This window comes from Gadus chalcogrammus, chromosome 10 (genome assembly GCF_026213295.1).
Source record: "Gadus chalcogrammus isolate NIFS_2021 chromosome 10, NIFS_Gcha_1.0, whole genome shotgun sequence".
NCBI lineage: Eukaryota > Metazoa > Chordata > Actinopteri > Gadiformes > Gadidae > Gadus > Gadus chalcogrammus.
In genome coordinates this window covers 11,453,120-11,468,510 of record NC_079421.1, presented here as the reverse complement: position 1 = coordinate 11,468,510, position 15,391 = coordinate 11,453,120, and the positions used below count along the sequence as shown (strand labels likewise).

General features: G+C 43.4%; 1 protein-coding gene across 1 annotated transcript; it reads right to left on the bottom strand.

Annotated features, from left to right (window-relative positions):
• Positions 1–469: 469 nt before the first annotated feature.
• tdo2a (tryptophan 2,3-dioxygenase a) lies at positions 470–5,405 on the bottom strand. Its single transcript, XM_056601074.1, has 12 exons — positions 5,306–5,405; positions 5,055–5,166; positions 4,780–4,870; positions 4,405–4,475; positions 3,898–4,025; positions 3,404–3,590; positions 3,164–3,271; positions 2,927–3,038; positions 2,537–2,594; positions 2,104–2,183; positions 1,814–1,904; positions 470–1,497 (listed from the first exon to the last, which is right to left on the bottom strand). Exons 1-12 carry the CDS (start codon positions 5,338–5,340, stop codon positions 1,326–1,328), a joined length of 1,245 nt encoding a protein of 414 aa, XP_056457049.1. The 5' UTR covers positions 5,341–5,405; the 3' UTR covers positions 470–1,325.
• Between the last annotated feature and the right edge of the window lie 9,986 nt (positions 5,406–15,391).

The following is a 15,391-nucleotide window of genomic DNA, read 5'->3' as shown; positions in this document are numbered from 1 at the left end:
GTCTAGTTTGTCTGCAAATAACTCTGCCTCCAGGATTGGTCAAAACAAATTTGAGGCAAAATAAATAAAAGCCTGGTTCACCAGATCTGAGGATAGACGATTTTGGATCATGAATGTCATAAGTGAACAAGGTCTGAGCCAAATATTAACCACCTGAAACTTGGTGTGTTTCCTGGAGCTCAGAGGTCAGCAGGACGCTTGTTTACCTGGTCGATAAGACCCTGAACGCAGACCCTGAACCCAGAACCTAAACCCAGACATCCTACACACAGACCCTGAACCCAGAAACTATAAGACCAGACAGACCCTGAACACAGACAGACCCTGAATAGTCTTTCCGTCCTCTGTACTGGGATGTACTCGGTCTGCTTGGTAGTTTGGAAAACAGGGTCAAAGTGATGGTTCTAGCTGACAGGACAACGTGTGGTATAGTCTTTTGTCGACCCTTGTGTGTGTATGTGTGTGAAGGAGACTGTGCTCGTCTCTGAAGATGTTCTTTATTAAGTTAATAAAACAGTTAAATAAGGCATCTCGATACGAATGTTTAAACATAATACACGTTTGTGTTCATCACACACTGTACAAAACACATAGTTTCTTAACAAATCAGTTAAGAATCACATCAGTTAGTCTCACACAGCAGTTGCATATATATTTTCATAAATACATAATAACATTCAAACAGTAAACAAAGTGTACTTTATATCATCAGATAAACATTAAGTTAAACTTTTGGTGTTCCACAAGAATATTAACTTCATGTTGTAAAATATACGGCAGGTTGACTCTCCACTCTCTCCTTTCCCTCTCTCTTTCCCTCCTCTCTCTCTTCTCTCTCTCTCTGCTCTCCCTGTCTCTCGCTCTTGCTCGCTTTCTCTCTCTCTCTGTCTCTGTGATGAAATGGTGATTGACAGTGGGAGGGGTCTCTGCTCAGAGGCCGTGTGATTGGTCAGTCACAGAGCTCCACATGCGGTCCTTCTCTGTGGGGTCGATTGGGAACTGTTTCATGCTTTTAGTTTCTGGTGAAATCTGAACTCTGTATTTTCTGCAGGTTGAGATACCTTTTCAGAAGCACATTTGATTGACTGTCCAACCATTATTTCCAAAAAACAAATCTTCCTTTTCAACACATTTTCAATGTGTTGAAAAGGACAAACGGCAAAATGTCGGAAAAAAATAATTTACATATCCTCATTGTAAGATCCCCTCTCAGGGGACCTACGAAACCTCTCAGCCCCAGGGCCCAATGGCAGGTTAATGCGGGCCTGGCCAGCCCCTTGTGGACACGTCCGGTACGGTGCAATCTGACGCGTTTCTGAGGAGGATCAGCAGTCCTCCGACAACTGATCAGAGTCCTCGCTGCTGCAGTACGAGCTGTCGTAGTATTCGGCCGTGTACAGGAAGGTGTGGACGTTGGGGTTGAGCTTAGGAACCCAGTGTCGCGGGATCAGGAAGGTGGCCAGGTTGAAGAGGTCGACAAACACTTTGTAGCGGTCACTGCATCAGAGAGGACAGGGAACATGTCAATAAACATGAACACACTCAAATACACGGTAATACACGTAAATATTGTGTAATACACGTTAACAGACTGTCAAATACATGTTAACACACATAAACACCGTCCAATACACGTTAACACACTTCAATACACGTTAACGAGAGGTTAGTTACCTGACAGTAGATCTCAGGTAGTGGTTAGTTAGTGATAAGTTTGTGCTAGTTACCTGACAGTAGATCTCAGTTAGTGGTTAGTGGCTAGTTACCTGACAGTAGATCTCAGGTAGTGGTTGGTTAGTTAGCGTCTAGTTACCTGACAGTCGATCTCAGGTAGTGGTACCCAGACGATCCTCCGGTTCCTGCTTTGCTGCCGATCATCCGATGGACCATACACACGTGGTTATCTACACAAAGACACACAAAAAAACACACGTTTATCTACACACAAAAACTGAGTCTATTGAGCCAGACGTGTCCCTGGCAGGAAGACTTTCAGAGGTTATAGCAGGAATATTTTAAGGGTTTATAGCAGGGATATTTTATGGGATTATAGAAGGAAGACTAGGGTGTTAAGGGGTTCTTCTTCTGAGGGGGTGAACTCACATCTCCACTTAGTCATCAGGGTGTCGATGTCCATCAGGGAGGTCAGGAGCTGGAAGGGGACCTGGAACCGCGGCTCCTCCCTGTGAACCACAAGGCGTCGGGTTAGCATCTTAAACATGTTGTCAAAATTCAACCGTTTGGATTCAAACCTTTGTTAAGGACACTCCTGACCCATACCAGGCCAATGGATGAATAGGAAAAAATCAGAGTCAACAAAGGTCCCTGCTCCAAGGGGATTCTATGTCATTTATGACCTCCTGATAGCCCTCTGCTGCTAGCCCCTTATCTCAGGTTTAGATCAGAGTGGGCCCAAGGGCGACCGGTGACACTGAAGCTGTTATCTTTCTGCGGTCAATGACCTCAGGCTCTCTCTCAGTTCCCTTCTATGTTAAGGTCAACAGTTTAATGTGTGGAGAAAGAGCCGTCCTCTCACCTGTAGAAGTAGATCATCAGAGCTCCCTTCAGGGCCTTGTAGGACAACCTGCGTTCACCTGCAGAACAACACACGTGTTACTAAAACACCTGTAACCTGTTATCAACACACCTGTTACCAACACACCTACAAAAAACAGACCTGTTACCAACACCCCTGTTACCATCACACCTGTTACCAACACACCTATAAACAACACACCCGTTACCAACACACCTGTAACCAACACACCTGTTACCAACACACCCGTAACAACACACCCGTTACAACACACCTGTTACCAACACACCTGCTACTAACGCACCTGTTTCAAACACACCTGTAAGCCACACACCTGTAACCAACACACCTGTCACTTACACACCTCCATTACTAGAGACAACTGCTCACCTTTACTGAGGAGGTGGTCGTGGCGTTTCTCCTCGAACAAGGAGGTGAAGACCTCCTTCTGCTTGACAAACTCGGCCATCATCTCCTCCTTGTCTTCAGAATCAGCCATCCCCTGCAGGGAATGAACCATCAAGAAGTTTATGTCTACCTCAGATCTCCTCTCAATCCTCAACAAGAACCTCCTGAAGGGGAACAGAGGACCTGAGGTAAAGGCAGAGAACAGAGAACCAGCCCCACCTCTATCTTCTCCTTCTCCTGGGCCAGGCCTCTGAAGATGTTCTCCTCCAGTTGACCCCAGAAGTTGAAGCCGTCCGCATCCAGTCCTGGGGTTCTCTCCAGCCACTCCTGAACCAGAAGCACAACCAGACCTTTACATCCCATAAAAAACATCTGATCATTAGAACCGTCCCGAGGAGCGCACCGGGTCCCACAGGAGGTCAGTGAGCCCCTGCTGGCTGACCCTCTGAGCGGCCGTACCTCCACCAGCTTGAGCAGTGTGGGCTGGCGTTCGCTGGCCACCAGCTGCTCATTCTCATGGCCCTTGAAGTTGTCCCTGTAGTGGCGCCGGTTGTAGGGGACCCGGAGGTTGTCAGGAACCCCGATCTTGTTCTCCAGCAGACGGAACTGCAGACTCTGGAATCCTGATGCCGGAGCCAGGTAGTCCCTGCACACATGAATGATTCACACGATCATTCATTCACCCTCCATACATCATTCATTCATTCGTTCATTGACACTTCCTACTTCAGCGGGGCTCCTGTCCGGGTCTCACTGCAATGGGCCACTTGTTTGAGGGGCTCTGTTTGAGTCCCTCAAACAGGGGGCCCACTGCATTGGGCTCCCTATTGGGGTCCTCTGAATAAACCCTTTAAGTTTATTCTGAGTTGCGTTGTCAGTACAGTTCAGAGACTTTACACTACAGTAGAGCTATGTGATGTAGAATCTGTAGATGTCTGGATGCTGGAGTCCACCTGAAGTCGTAGAAGTCCAGGGCCGTCATGGTCTCCAAGACGGAGAACTGGTCCACCAGCAGCTTGAAGATCATCACCATCCTGTGGACCCTGGTGTTGACCTTCAGCATGTTGCGCTCATCACGCACCTACACACACAAACACACACACACACACACACAAACACACACACAACACACACACACACACACACACACACAACACACACACACACACACACACACACACACACACACACACACACACACACACACACACACACACACACACACGGGCACACTCATACGCTTGCACACACATACGCACGCACACACACACACACACACACACACACACACACACACACACACACACACACACACACACACACACACACACACACACACACACACACACACACACACACACACACACACACACACACACAGGGATTACTCTCTGAGGCCATACGTTGATGTAGGATCACTTCCAGTCCATCTAGGACGTTCTAGTCGTGTTTGTGCTTACGTGTCCGCTGATGAAGATCTCCCTCACAGAGTCCAGCTCCCACAGGATCTGCTTGAACCACAACTCGTACGCTGCAACACACGCATCATTAATCAAGAGCTATCAATCATTAGTTATTAATCATTAGTTATCAATCATGAGTTATTAATCATGAGTTATTAATCATTATTTTTACCTTATGACCAACGCATTATTTAAAATGTATTACTTGTTAGTTATTATTTATTGCATATAGAAATATTTCTAATTATTTACCTGTGTTGGGAATAACTTATTACTTAGTACTCGTTATTATTCATCATGAGTTAAAACCTCAATTAGTTATTTTTTGTTAATTAGTAACAACTTGTAACTGTAACTGTGTGTGTGTGCTACCTTGGTGTGTAACAATGAAGAGATGCTCATCATGGATTTTATTTCCCTTCAGTTCACTCTGAAGAACCTGGGCTCCCACCACCTTGTCTAGCTGTTAGGGGGAGGAGGAGAGAGGAGGAGACATTTTAGGAGAGAGAGAAGGAGGAGAGAGGAGACATGTTAGGAGAGAGAGGAGGAGAAGAGAGGAGACACGTGAGGAGAGAGAGGAGAAGACATGTTATGAGAGAGAGGAGGAGAGTTGTGTTGAAGAGGACAGGAGGAGGAGAAGTTTGTACCTGTAGGTATTCTCCGTAGATGATTCCTCCTTTACTGGCCTTGTTGACTCCCTCCTGAGACACATCCTTCTCCGCGTCCTGCTCCTCCTGCAAGGACGTTTTCTTAAACAACCTGCCATGAGGAGGAGGAGACAGGGGAGACAGAGAGAGGAGGAGGAGGAGGAAGGAGATAATAGTTAAAAGGTAGTTAGTACTCAACACTAAACATTTAATAGTTAACAGGTGAAGACAGCGTGAGATAGCAGACATACAGATGCCTCTTCTCAAAGAACGGACATCCACTCATGGTTATCTGGAAGGTTTCCTTCTAGAGTCTTCTGGGTCAAACTAACCTGTAGCCGGCTGATCGCAGCCTTTAAAGGCTCCCGTCAGCCAATCACAGGCCGGTACATACATCCTCCCCTGGTCGGACCCGCCCCTTCCTGCGTGAAGACATTGTTTATCTTGTCCCATCAGATCATCAAGGCCACAACATCACGGTGCAACACCATATTATTGTAGATCACAAACTTTCCTCTTGTTATTGTAGAGATCACAAACCTCATCACGTTATTGTAGACATCACAAACCTTCCTCACGTTATTGTAGACATCACAAACCTTCCTCATGTTATTGTAGAGATCACAAACCTCGACATGTTATTGTAGATAGCACTAACCTTCCTCATGTTATTGTAGAGATCACAAACCTTCCTCATGTTAATGTAGACATCACAAACCTTCCTCATGTTATTGTAGAGATCACAAACCTTCCACATGTTATTGTAGAGATCACAAACCTCGTCATGTTATTGTAGAGATCACAAACCTCATCATAATATCAATATACCTAATAATACACCTAACAATAAACTAATAAATAATAATACATTATATCATAATAAACCTCATAACGTTCAATAAACCCAATAAACGACAATATTAATATTCCTGATGATCCAAGGTATGTATATTAATATTCCTGATAATCCCAAGTAAATACCGGTACATTATTCATATTCCTGATAGTCCCAGGTATGTGTATATTACATTTTTTCTGATATCCAAGGTATGGAGCTCTTTGAGGGGGCTGGTTGTAAATCGTGCTGCGCTGCAAGGACCCTCTGCCCTGGGTTCGGGTTAGGTTTGGGCAGAGCTTGGATCTGTTGAACAGCCCTCTGCCAGAGCCCTGATTGGGGGACACGGTGTACCACAGCTCTGGGGTCAGCTCTCAGCAGGAGGCTGTGGGCCAGAGTTCGTGGCCTCGCAGTGGAACAATGAGACTTTAGAACACACACTCAAGTAATTGACGACACTGGAAAGAGTCAATATTTACCGTCGGCTAATAATTAATCTGAGTTAACGACATCCATCATGCAGAGGTTTGGTTTGTTCAGATGAAATAGCACTTCTTCTTTCAGAATAAATAGATAAATAAACTTTGTAGTAAATGTCTACGGGATGTTTCTCAGGTCTGAGGTCACCAGGAAGGTGTAGCGGATCCCCTCTCCGACCCCCCGGGGGGTGACCTCTCAGATTGTTGTTGTGACGGAACAACCAGGTCTCCCTAATAAACGTAATACAGTAATATTCATAATAATAATAATTATAATATTAATAATGATCAATAAAGATAACATAAATAGTTGTAGTTATATTAATCGTAGATAATGTTAATCATATTAATGATCATACTAGTCACATTAATAGCAATGATACTATTTGTAATGGTAGCAATATTGCTAGCATTATTTATATCAGGAACTGTTATAATTGTTAGTATTACTACAATGGTGAATATCCTAAAAACCATCAAGGATCCCATCACCCCGGCAACAGACCTTTTGTGACCCTCAGGTCAGTCAGACGCATGCACTGTCACACTGCACAATCCCCCAACCCCACCCCCTGCACTTTGACACTTTAACCCTGGCCATATTGCACAATACAATACCATAAATGTTGGGGACGGCTCCTGTAAATGTTAGGTCCGGCTCCTATAAAAACTGGGACTGGCTCCTGTAAATGTTGGGACCTGCTCCTGTTCTGGGACCTGCTCCTGTAAATGTTGGGACCTGCTACTGCAAATGCTGGGACCTGCTCCTGTAAATTCTGGGACCTGCTCCTGTAAATGTTGGGACTGGCTCCTGTAAATTCTGGGACCGGCTCCTGTAAATGGCGGTTCTAGGTCCAACGGTTCCGGCGATATCGTTCTCTGTACTCAGACGGTCGGGTTGCCAGGTATGAAACAGGAAGGCACACAAACACAGCGTACTGCAGCTAGGAGAGCAAACAAACTGCATCAACTGAGATCGTTCTAGAATCGGCCGACCTTAAATGGGGGTCCGTGTACCCCTATTTAAGGGGGGTACATTTCCATTGTACACAGACATTGTTCGGTGTACAAAGTGTAATTGCAATTTCATGGCAGTGTTGTTTGACGAAAATCATGTCCCTTTTTTGCTTTTCACTTCTCAAAGACAACAAGGACCGAAGGTGTAGGAGCACTGTGGGCGTGGCCATGTCTCAGCGGGGGAGGGTCGGGGGCGTGGCCAGGTTTCAGCGGGGGGTAGGGGTCGTGGCCATGATTCAGGGAGGTAGCCAGAGTATACAAACACGATGAAGTCAACGTACCTTAAAGTCAGGGGCGCAACTGCCTACTTTCTGGGGGGTATGCAGACACATAGGAGGCGCCCCCCCCCCCCCCCCCCCCCCCATCTTTGATCTGGGCACAAATTTGACCTAAAACACACTCTGATATTGAATCAAAAAATTAATTTTGAGTGCACAAGGACAGATATCCGTTTTTTTTTAGAGGCAGCCTTTCTAAGATGCTCTGCCAGTGTAACATCATACCGTGCTATAAGAGATCAAGGATACCCAGAAAATGTCCATTTCTAGGATTTCCTTACTGTGCATTTTGTCCCCCTCAGTGGCGGGTTTCTTTCTGCAAGGAAGAGTATGCAGTCGATCACTAGAGTCAACAGGCTCTCTGCAATTCGCAATCCATCGTTTTACCTAGGCATAAGCGGGATGCCAATTCATTCCACAGCAGATAAGCATTTGTTTCATGGTGATCCAGTTTCTTTGAAAGACACTGCCAGTTATTATACCCCACCACAAGGCGCGTGTCAGCAACTCTAGCCTCACCAAAAAGCTTACATGCAAAAAAATAGACTCTGTTAGAACTGTTGGAGTACAGTAACCAATAGGGGTGGGAAAAATAATCGATTCTTCGATGCATCGCAATACTGTGTAGAACGATTCAGTCTTGATTCAGATACGATAATAAATATTTATTTTTTTGGGGATTATTAATTTATTAACTTTAGGATTAATAACGGAGTTATAAAGTATCAACTTCATAACTCTGTTTTTACTGGGTCTATTGACATAAAACAAAGACTTGCATAGAGATTGAAGTAAAAAAAAAACAACAGAAACAAGTTCCTTTATTTTTCTTGTTATGATCCGTTATATTGTAGGCTCCATTCTGATCAGTACACAGTTGCAAGACAACAGTAACCTGTTGTTTTACTAGTAGTAGATTTAGCTAACCTGAATATTTACAAGCCTCCTCTTGATACACTGACATAAAAACGACTGTCTTTCAACCACTTTGAAAAGCTTTCTTTCATCCCTGCGCACCCTTTCTCCTTCCCAATCTTTCTTTTTCTATGTATTTTTCTGCGGTTCAAATGAAGACACTCTGGCGCTCGCCTCCAGGGCGTGGTCGAGGGGGCGCCCACTGGAGCGCCGTGTGGGGAGGAGGGGGGGAGGTAGGCGAAGGAGCGGGGGGGGCGCCTTATCAGTGAAGTTCCTCTGTTATTGATCATCATATCATGTACACAAACGCTTTTACTTCCATTGCTTTGGCGCCCCCTCTGGTGCGGCGCCCCTATGCACCGCATATAGTGCATACCCACTTTTTGCGCCACTGCTTAAAGTGACACATTGTCAATGTGTTATCATTATTCTCATGTTCTCCAAGTGTTCAGGGGGCGGCGCCGAGGGGCGGGCCCCTGGGGGCCCCTCACTGGACTCCCCTGATGCTCTCTCCGAACAACGTTGGCCTAGACTGGGAGTGGGGGGCCAGGTGGCCGGGCTCGCCACACCGATAGTGTCGTAGCAATTTCTATTAACGACTTATCTAATTCACTTCAACTAGCTATACGCAAGAGGAATTGGAGAGTCCGGAAAAAGTATTGACAGAGACTTTATTGTTACCCACAAATCAGGAACAACAGAGCCGAGTATGGTTTGCAAAGACACTGACGGGGGCTCCGATCCCGCTCTCTCTTATCCATCCCAACTGAGCTGTTTTGCATGTATTATGACCGTCCTGGTATATCCTGTAGTTAATCTAAATAATGGAAGGATGTCAGTAGCCTGGGCCCCAAAGTCCTTGGCGTCTTATTAGGCCCTTGCTCTGAGTCCAAAGGTGGTTTCTCTACTTTCCACCATTAATGTTTATGCTTGATGTATATAGGCCTGATAATACTCATAGTTAAAGGGGCCCTATTATGCCCTTTTTTACTGTTCATTATTTAATTTGTTTGACATCATAGAATTGATTTACAACAATAAAGGATTGTCTAGCACATTATTTTTTATCATACTTTATGAGTATTACAACCCCTATGTGAAACACCCTGTTGCTTAGAATTTTGAGGCATTTAGAATCTTGGTGCTGACGTCTCTTCAGGCAGCACTCTGTCTTTCTGTCTATGGCTTCAGTGATACCTTCCCAATTTGAGCCTGAGTCGGACCCCGAAAGCGATATTGGAGCTGCTGATTTTAGTCGTAGAATGGACCAGGACATTTCACAGTGGTAAGCTTTTGTTTATGCTATTATACACACACGCGATTTATCATGTATTTAGCGTAGCTTTTCAGACTTAGCTTGCGGCTAGTAGACTACTCGTACTCTTCAAGGGTCCGTAACAAGCTTTTTATGTCCCGACATGGCATATTGTTGACTACTTTTGTCCATCAAAATACACCGTCATAACTTATAACATCTCTACTACCTAGGTGCAACTGTGGGAATTGTGCCACTATGCCCAACGAAGTGAAGAACGTCTGCTGTAGAGTAATCCCAAAGGTAAAACTGATGAGCTTTAGGCTAAGCTACAGTTTGTTGAGAACGATGTCATGTCATCTATCTATCATCTTCGGAGGATGTATATATATATATATATATATATCCTCAGAAGATGAGTAGCCTACCACTATCACCACAAAACCTTATAATTAACTTCTAGTAAACTATATTGCATATTTAGATCATCTCTACCCTATAGCAACACTAATACCAGTCCACTTGTAATGGAAAACGAGTAATCTCATCATTCTCACCTGTTTGCTGTAGTTCCAGCCAACTGTACCATGTTAGTTATGTGAATTCATAAGTCAAAGTGATACATTTTTTTGTAAATAACAATCCTACTCGAATAGATGTTGCTTCAGCAATACCAGTTACGAGAAATCTCACCTGTTCACTGTTGTCTCAGCCATGTGTTTACAATAGCAATCATTGTGATGTAGAACTAATCAGGGATTTAAAAAAAATGTTCCATAAAAGTATGACTGGAAAACAGATCTTGCTTCCTGAATCTGTATTGTCCTATGCAGTCATGTTGTACTCTGTGATGTCAAGGTTACTTTACACAGTAGTTATAACTTATATTGTCTTATTGTATTTATTAAGTACTAAGACGAATGAGCCAAGTGCCAGAATCAATAACCTGCATGACACAACCTGCATGACACAACATGCACACAAACACATATATGGGCCGATTGCTCTGTCAGTTAGCATTGCGCTAGCTGTGGTGCGCTTTAAAACCGTACTCCTTAAAACGGAGGTTTTGGAGTTTAACACGCAGCTGCGCACGAGGTTGAACGTCATTGCTGTGTAACGACTCGTACAGGATCAGCTGATTCCTAGCTGACTCGGTTTAAACTGCTTGGAAACCGGAAGTAGGCTACTCTGATTTCTAGTATACCCCAGAGCAGATAGTCTTAAATTCATGGTGGATGCATTTTGTGCTATAATTACCAACAAAAACTTAATGGGAATGTAAAATGAACTTTAATATAATATAAACGCTAATAATGTTGACATATATTATGAAATAGTCTAGGCTACTTTTTGTGGAAATCTGAGTCTGGAATCTGCCCTCACCTACGTCAATCAATTACTTGTCATTGTTTTCTCTTGGTGTGTGTATGCAAACGTGATTACTTAATTAATTGAAGACGAACTAATAGGCCTATGTGAGTAATTAGGATAATGTGTCACGCCTTTCAATTCTCGGAGAAGGAGAGTTAGGACCATTTTAGTTAAGCATTGACCTTTTTATGTTTCGTTGAATGGTACGAATGGTACGTTCATTTATTTTTTTACATACAAATAATCTGTTCTTTGTAGAGTTTTAGTTGGGCACTTTAAGCAACTCCTATATTGTAGCATGCATTGTACTGAAGGCCTACCTGGTGTTATAAGTGTAAATGTATCATACCTATTATTCATAAAACTAATTCTGTGTGTGTGTTGGTTATTATGGAGCCTTGTTTCATCCTGCAAACTGGTTTAGTCTCCTCTAAAACCAAGTCAGTTGCGAGATTAGACCAACACGTACAAAATACACCCTCTAGTGTCTGATGGGAATTTCTCTGAAGACACAGCAATTGAGATCAAGGTAAAACGCAGCTGCAGGTTAAACCACAAGTACATATGACACAGCAATGGAGTTTAAGACGTCACGTGACTTCTTGCGTCACCGACGAGTTTAAACCGGTGTTAAACTTTAAAAAGTGGCTAAGCTAGTGGCAGAGCAATCGGCCCTTACAGTCTACAAAATATGTACAATATCTACAAGTATGATTATGTGCCTGTGAGGCACACAACAAATGAAGAGTAAGTAATTTTGGCTGTAAGCTCCCACTAAACAAAACCAAAGCAATATTATACTATTAATATTATTATGTGATTTGAATCAATTTACCGTTAAAAGAAAAACAAACGATTAGGCCGCGAGCTACGGGGCCTTACCGTGCACCCTCACCTCCTAACAAGCCAACTATTTTTTTATGTTGAGCATGGTCAGACCATTAAAAAAGAGATGGTTTCGTTTGGAGGTGGGGGGTGCACAATAAGGCCCAGTATAGGCCCAGCCTATAAGAGGTTATTGTTGAAAACTGTTTAACAGAAAGTTCTTCTCCTTGTCCCTGCGTTTCAGGCATCTTGCCTATCGTAGCTTTGTAAGCTGGTGTTGGGGATATTTAGGACATAGTTGTCGGGTCGTCATCCCGTCATGTGTGGTGCAGCGGATATAGCAGCAGTTCCCATCTGGTGACTTCGTAGGCTTCAGACCACCTCTTGATTGAAGCAGGAGATGTGACGGGCAACCAGCTCAGCCTTGCGAGTGTGTGTATATTCCGCTGAAAGGTCTGGAGGGATGGGGATAATTTTCATTTCCTTTTCAAATGTTGGGTCCTCAAAAACCTCCATGAGCAGCCTCATGAGGTCATGTACATGGAAGATATAGCATTAACATACTAATGAATGTAGCCATAACAATCTGTAAACTGATGTGTGTGTGTGTTTAAAGATTATATTTTACAAACTTACTGAATGTTGGATCTGTTTTCACGGCCTTCACAACACCTTGCCCACTCTTCGCCTGCCCTGCAGAAGTCGTAGCTTGCTCCTGTAATGCATTTTCATTGTGGTGCATTGATGCTAGATACAACTTATGGTAAAAAAAAAAAGCACCGCCATTAAACAACACAGAGTGTGCCTGACAATCATTCCAATCAATGGCTTTCATAATTACGAGATGGTGTAAATTATTACCTGCACAACATTCCCATGAAGGGAAAAAACACATTCTTTGGAGCAAAACGCAGTATCAGACTGTGGAATGACTTGAGGAGTCACTCTCCTCCTCTTCCTCCAACTCAAGCCGTGGTCTCTTGCTAGGTCACCAGCCTGGGCCCTTTATTGGTGTTGAAGTCAGCAGTGAGTGTGGCAAATGAGAGGTTGTTCCGAAGTCTGCACTGACAGGAGACACCTGTGTCTGCATGGCTACAAATAACAGAAACAAATCGTATTAGAAACTGGAAAATAATAATTTAGCTGTTTTTTCCTTGGTAATGGAGTAACACTGCAGAGTAAACCTTGGTTACCCATCACAAATTTGCAAATATAAACCATATCCTATTTGGTTATGAAGTTATTTAGCAGATGCTTTTATCGAATTGTTAGTAGAAAATAAGTATGTGATACATGAATGTATGTATAGCCCATATTCTAGCAACATCAGCAAGGGTGAATCTTCAAATAGATTACTGGACTGCAGATTCTAGGTAAACCAAAAAAAAAACACATCCGAATACACAGGAAAAAGATGCTCACAAAGTTTCGTATGGATTGCATACTAAGTCACTAAAAACTCTTAGTGGCTACATACCTTTGCTTCTTACGTGTGCCTTTAGCGATCCCATGGACAACTGTGTGTCGCCTGATGTCGACTTCAACCGTGCACTTTGTATTCCCACAGAATGCATTCCCACCGGCGAGTTTGTTTGTGTTCCCGTCGATATAATCTGAGGCGTGTCAGTCTGGCATCCGACGTGTTGAATAGGGCGATTATGGGCACTGCAGTCCTGCTAAAATTATCACACATAAATCATGACGAAAAATGATTTTACACAGTACAAGCTAACAACATCTGAAACAGAATCTGTGACCATTTAACCCACCTTATAGTAACACCTCACATAAGGCTAAGGCTAGCTCTCATTTTACAGACAGTTTAGAATTGTAGTTTGAGATCCAGCAAAAGGTTTATGGAAGATTAACCAGCCTCGCAACAAGACTAGCAGCTAGCTACAGAATGAATTATTTTATGGTAGGAAGTGATAGGGTTAATTACCCCAACTTATATTACACACAACACAGCCACTTTTGTTATTATCAGTATAGGTTTACTTATCCCTCCTGTTATGTTTGCTTGTCAGGAACAGCAATGGTGTTCCCGGGTCAATTTGACCCGGTGCATGTTTATTATCCAAAAGATGTCCTAAACCAAAAAAATCCTAACAAGCAGTGTGAACATGTCATTACTAACTCCATTAGTAACTATTCTATCAATATTTAGTGCAATATTGTTCCTTACCTCTAACAGGTAATGGTTCAATTAGGATAATTCACTCGTTTTTCATTAAAAAAATATTTGTTCAAACTTTTTTTTTTAATGTTTCACCACTTTATTATGGGTTAGGCCTTTATACCTTTCGTCCACTGTGATATTAGGGCCTGGGTTATAGAGTAGAGAAAGTTGCTCTACCCACTTGTTCCACAGCTGCCAGCTTGTCTCTCTCCCGTCTACCAGCCTTTGTCTCTCGATTATCAAATCTGATTACTCTGGAGAAAATGTGAAAAGTCTCCAGAGACATGAGGCTCGAAATATAGCCCTGCCTGTCTCTGCATCCCCCAGACTGGCTGTCGATTCATCCTTGGACTTATAGACCCCAGCCAGGATGAGGAGCCCCAAATATGCATCTAAATGTGTTTTGTCCAGCTCCTTCCACTTCTCCCCAAAACACGCCTCCCTCATAGATTAGTCATTTCCAGAATGATTTTCTGTATTGAATTTGGCATGACCAGCTCAAAAGCTGACTTGATGTCAGTCACACGTGTCACTGCCATCCTAGTACGCCCTGGCACTGTCTTTATTATGTTTTCTGCAGACAGTTTCGCCTGACGCATATTTGGGGATGAAGACCACTGTATTTCACCATGTTTTGACATGAATGTCTTGCTTGGAGGAATAGGAATAGCAATTCCCTCACCTGGTTCAAAATCAGATTCCTTAGAATCTGAATTTAGCTCAAGATCGTCTTCAGACACATCCTCCTCTATTTCACTGTCATGATCAGTGATGAAGTCCCGAACCTCCTGGACTGTCATCCATTTGCTTCTGCTGCTCATCATTTTGTAAAGGTCTGCCTGACAGAGTGTAATGTTGGTAGGACTCAGAGAATATTTGATATGTTTTGACCCTCCCCTGTTTAGTGTCCACTGAATGTGGTTGGAGTTTTCCCTGCGAGAACAGAGAACATAAATGGTTCTCGTCAAAAGTCATAAAAATTGCACCTGTGTGTGTGTGCGTAGGTGTGTGTGTGTGCGCGCGTAGGTGTGTGTGCGCGTGTGTGTGTGCATGTGTGTGTGAATTGGCTGAAATATGTCCCACAGATGTAAAGAAAGAATTAGTCTGACATTTCTGACACCCTTTTACCTCCAGTTTTACTGCTGGGTCAAATTGACCCGAACAGTATCTATGTGATATA

What these genes read in the sequence shown, in the direction of transcription:
- tdo2a (XM_056601074.1), bottom strand. Translation starts at nt 5,340, where the DNA reads ATGAGTGGATGTCCGTTCTTTGAGAAGAGGCATCT. An exon ending in TTCTTTGAGAAGAGGCATCT is followed by an intron (nt 5,167 to 5,305) that starts GTATGTCTGCTA and finishes TCCTCATGGCAG; the next exon opens with GTTGTTTAAGAAAACGTCCT. An exon ending in TCTACGGAGAATACCTACAG is followed by an intron (nt 4,871 to 5,054) that starts GTACAAACTTCT and finishes TCCCCCTAACAG; the next exon opens with CTAGACAAGGTGGTGGGAGC.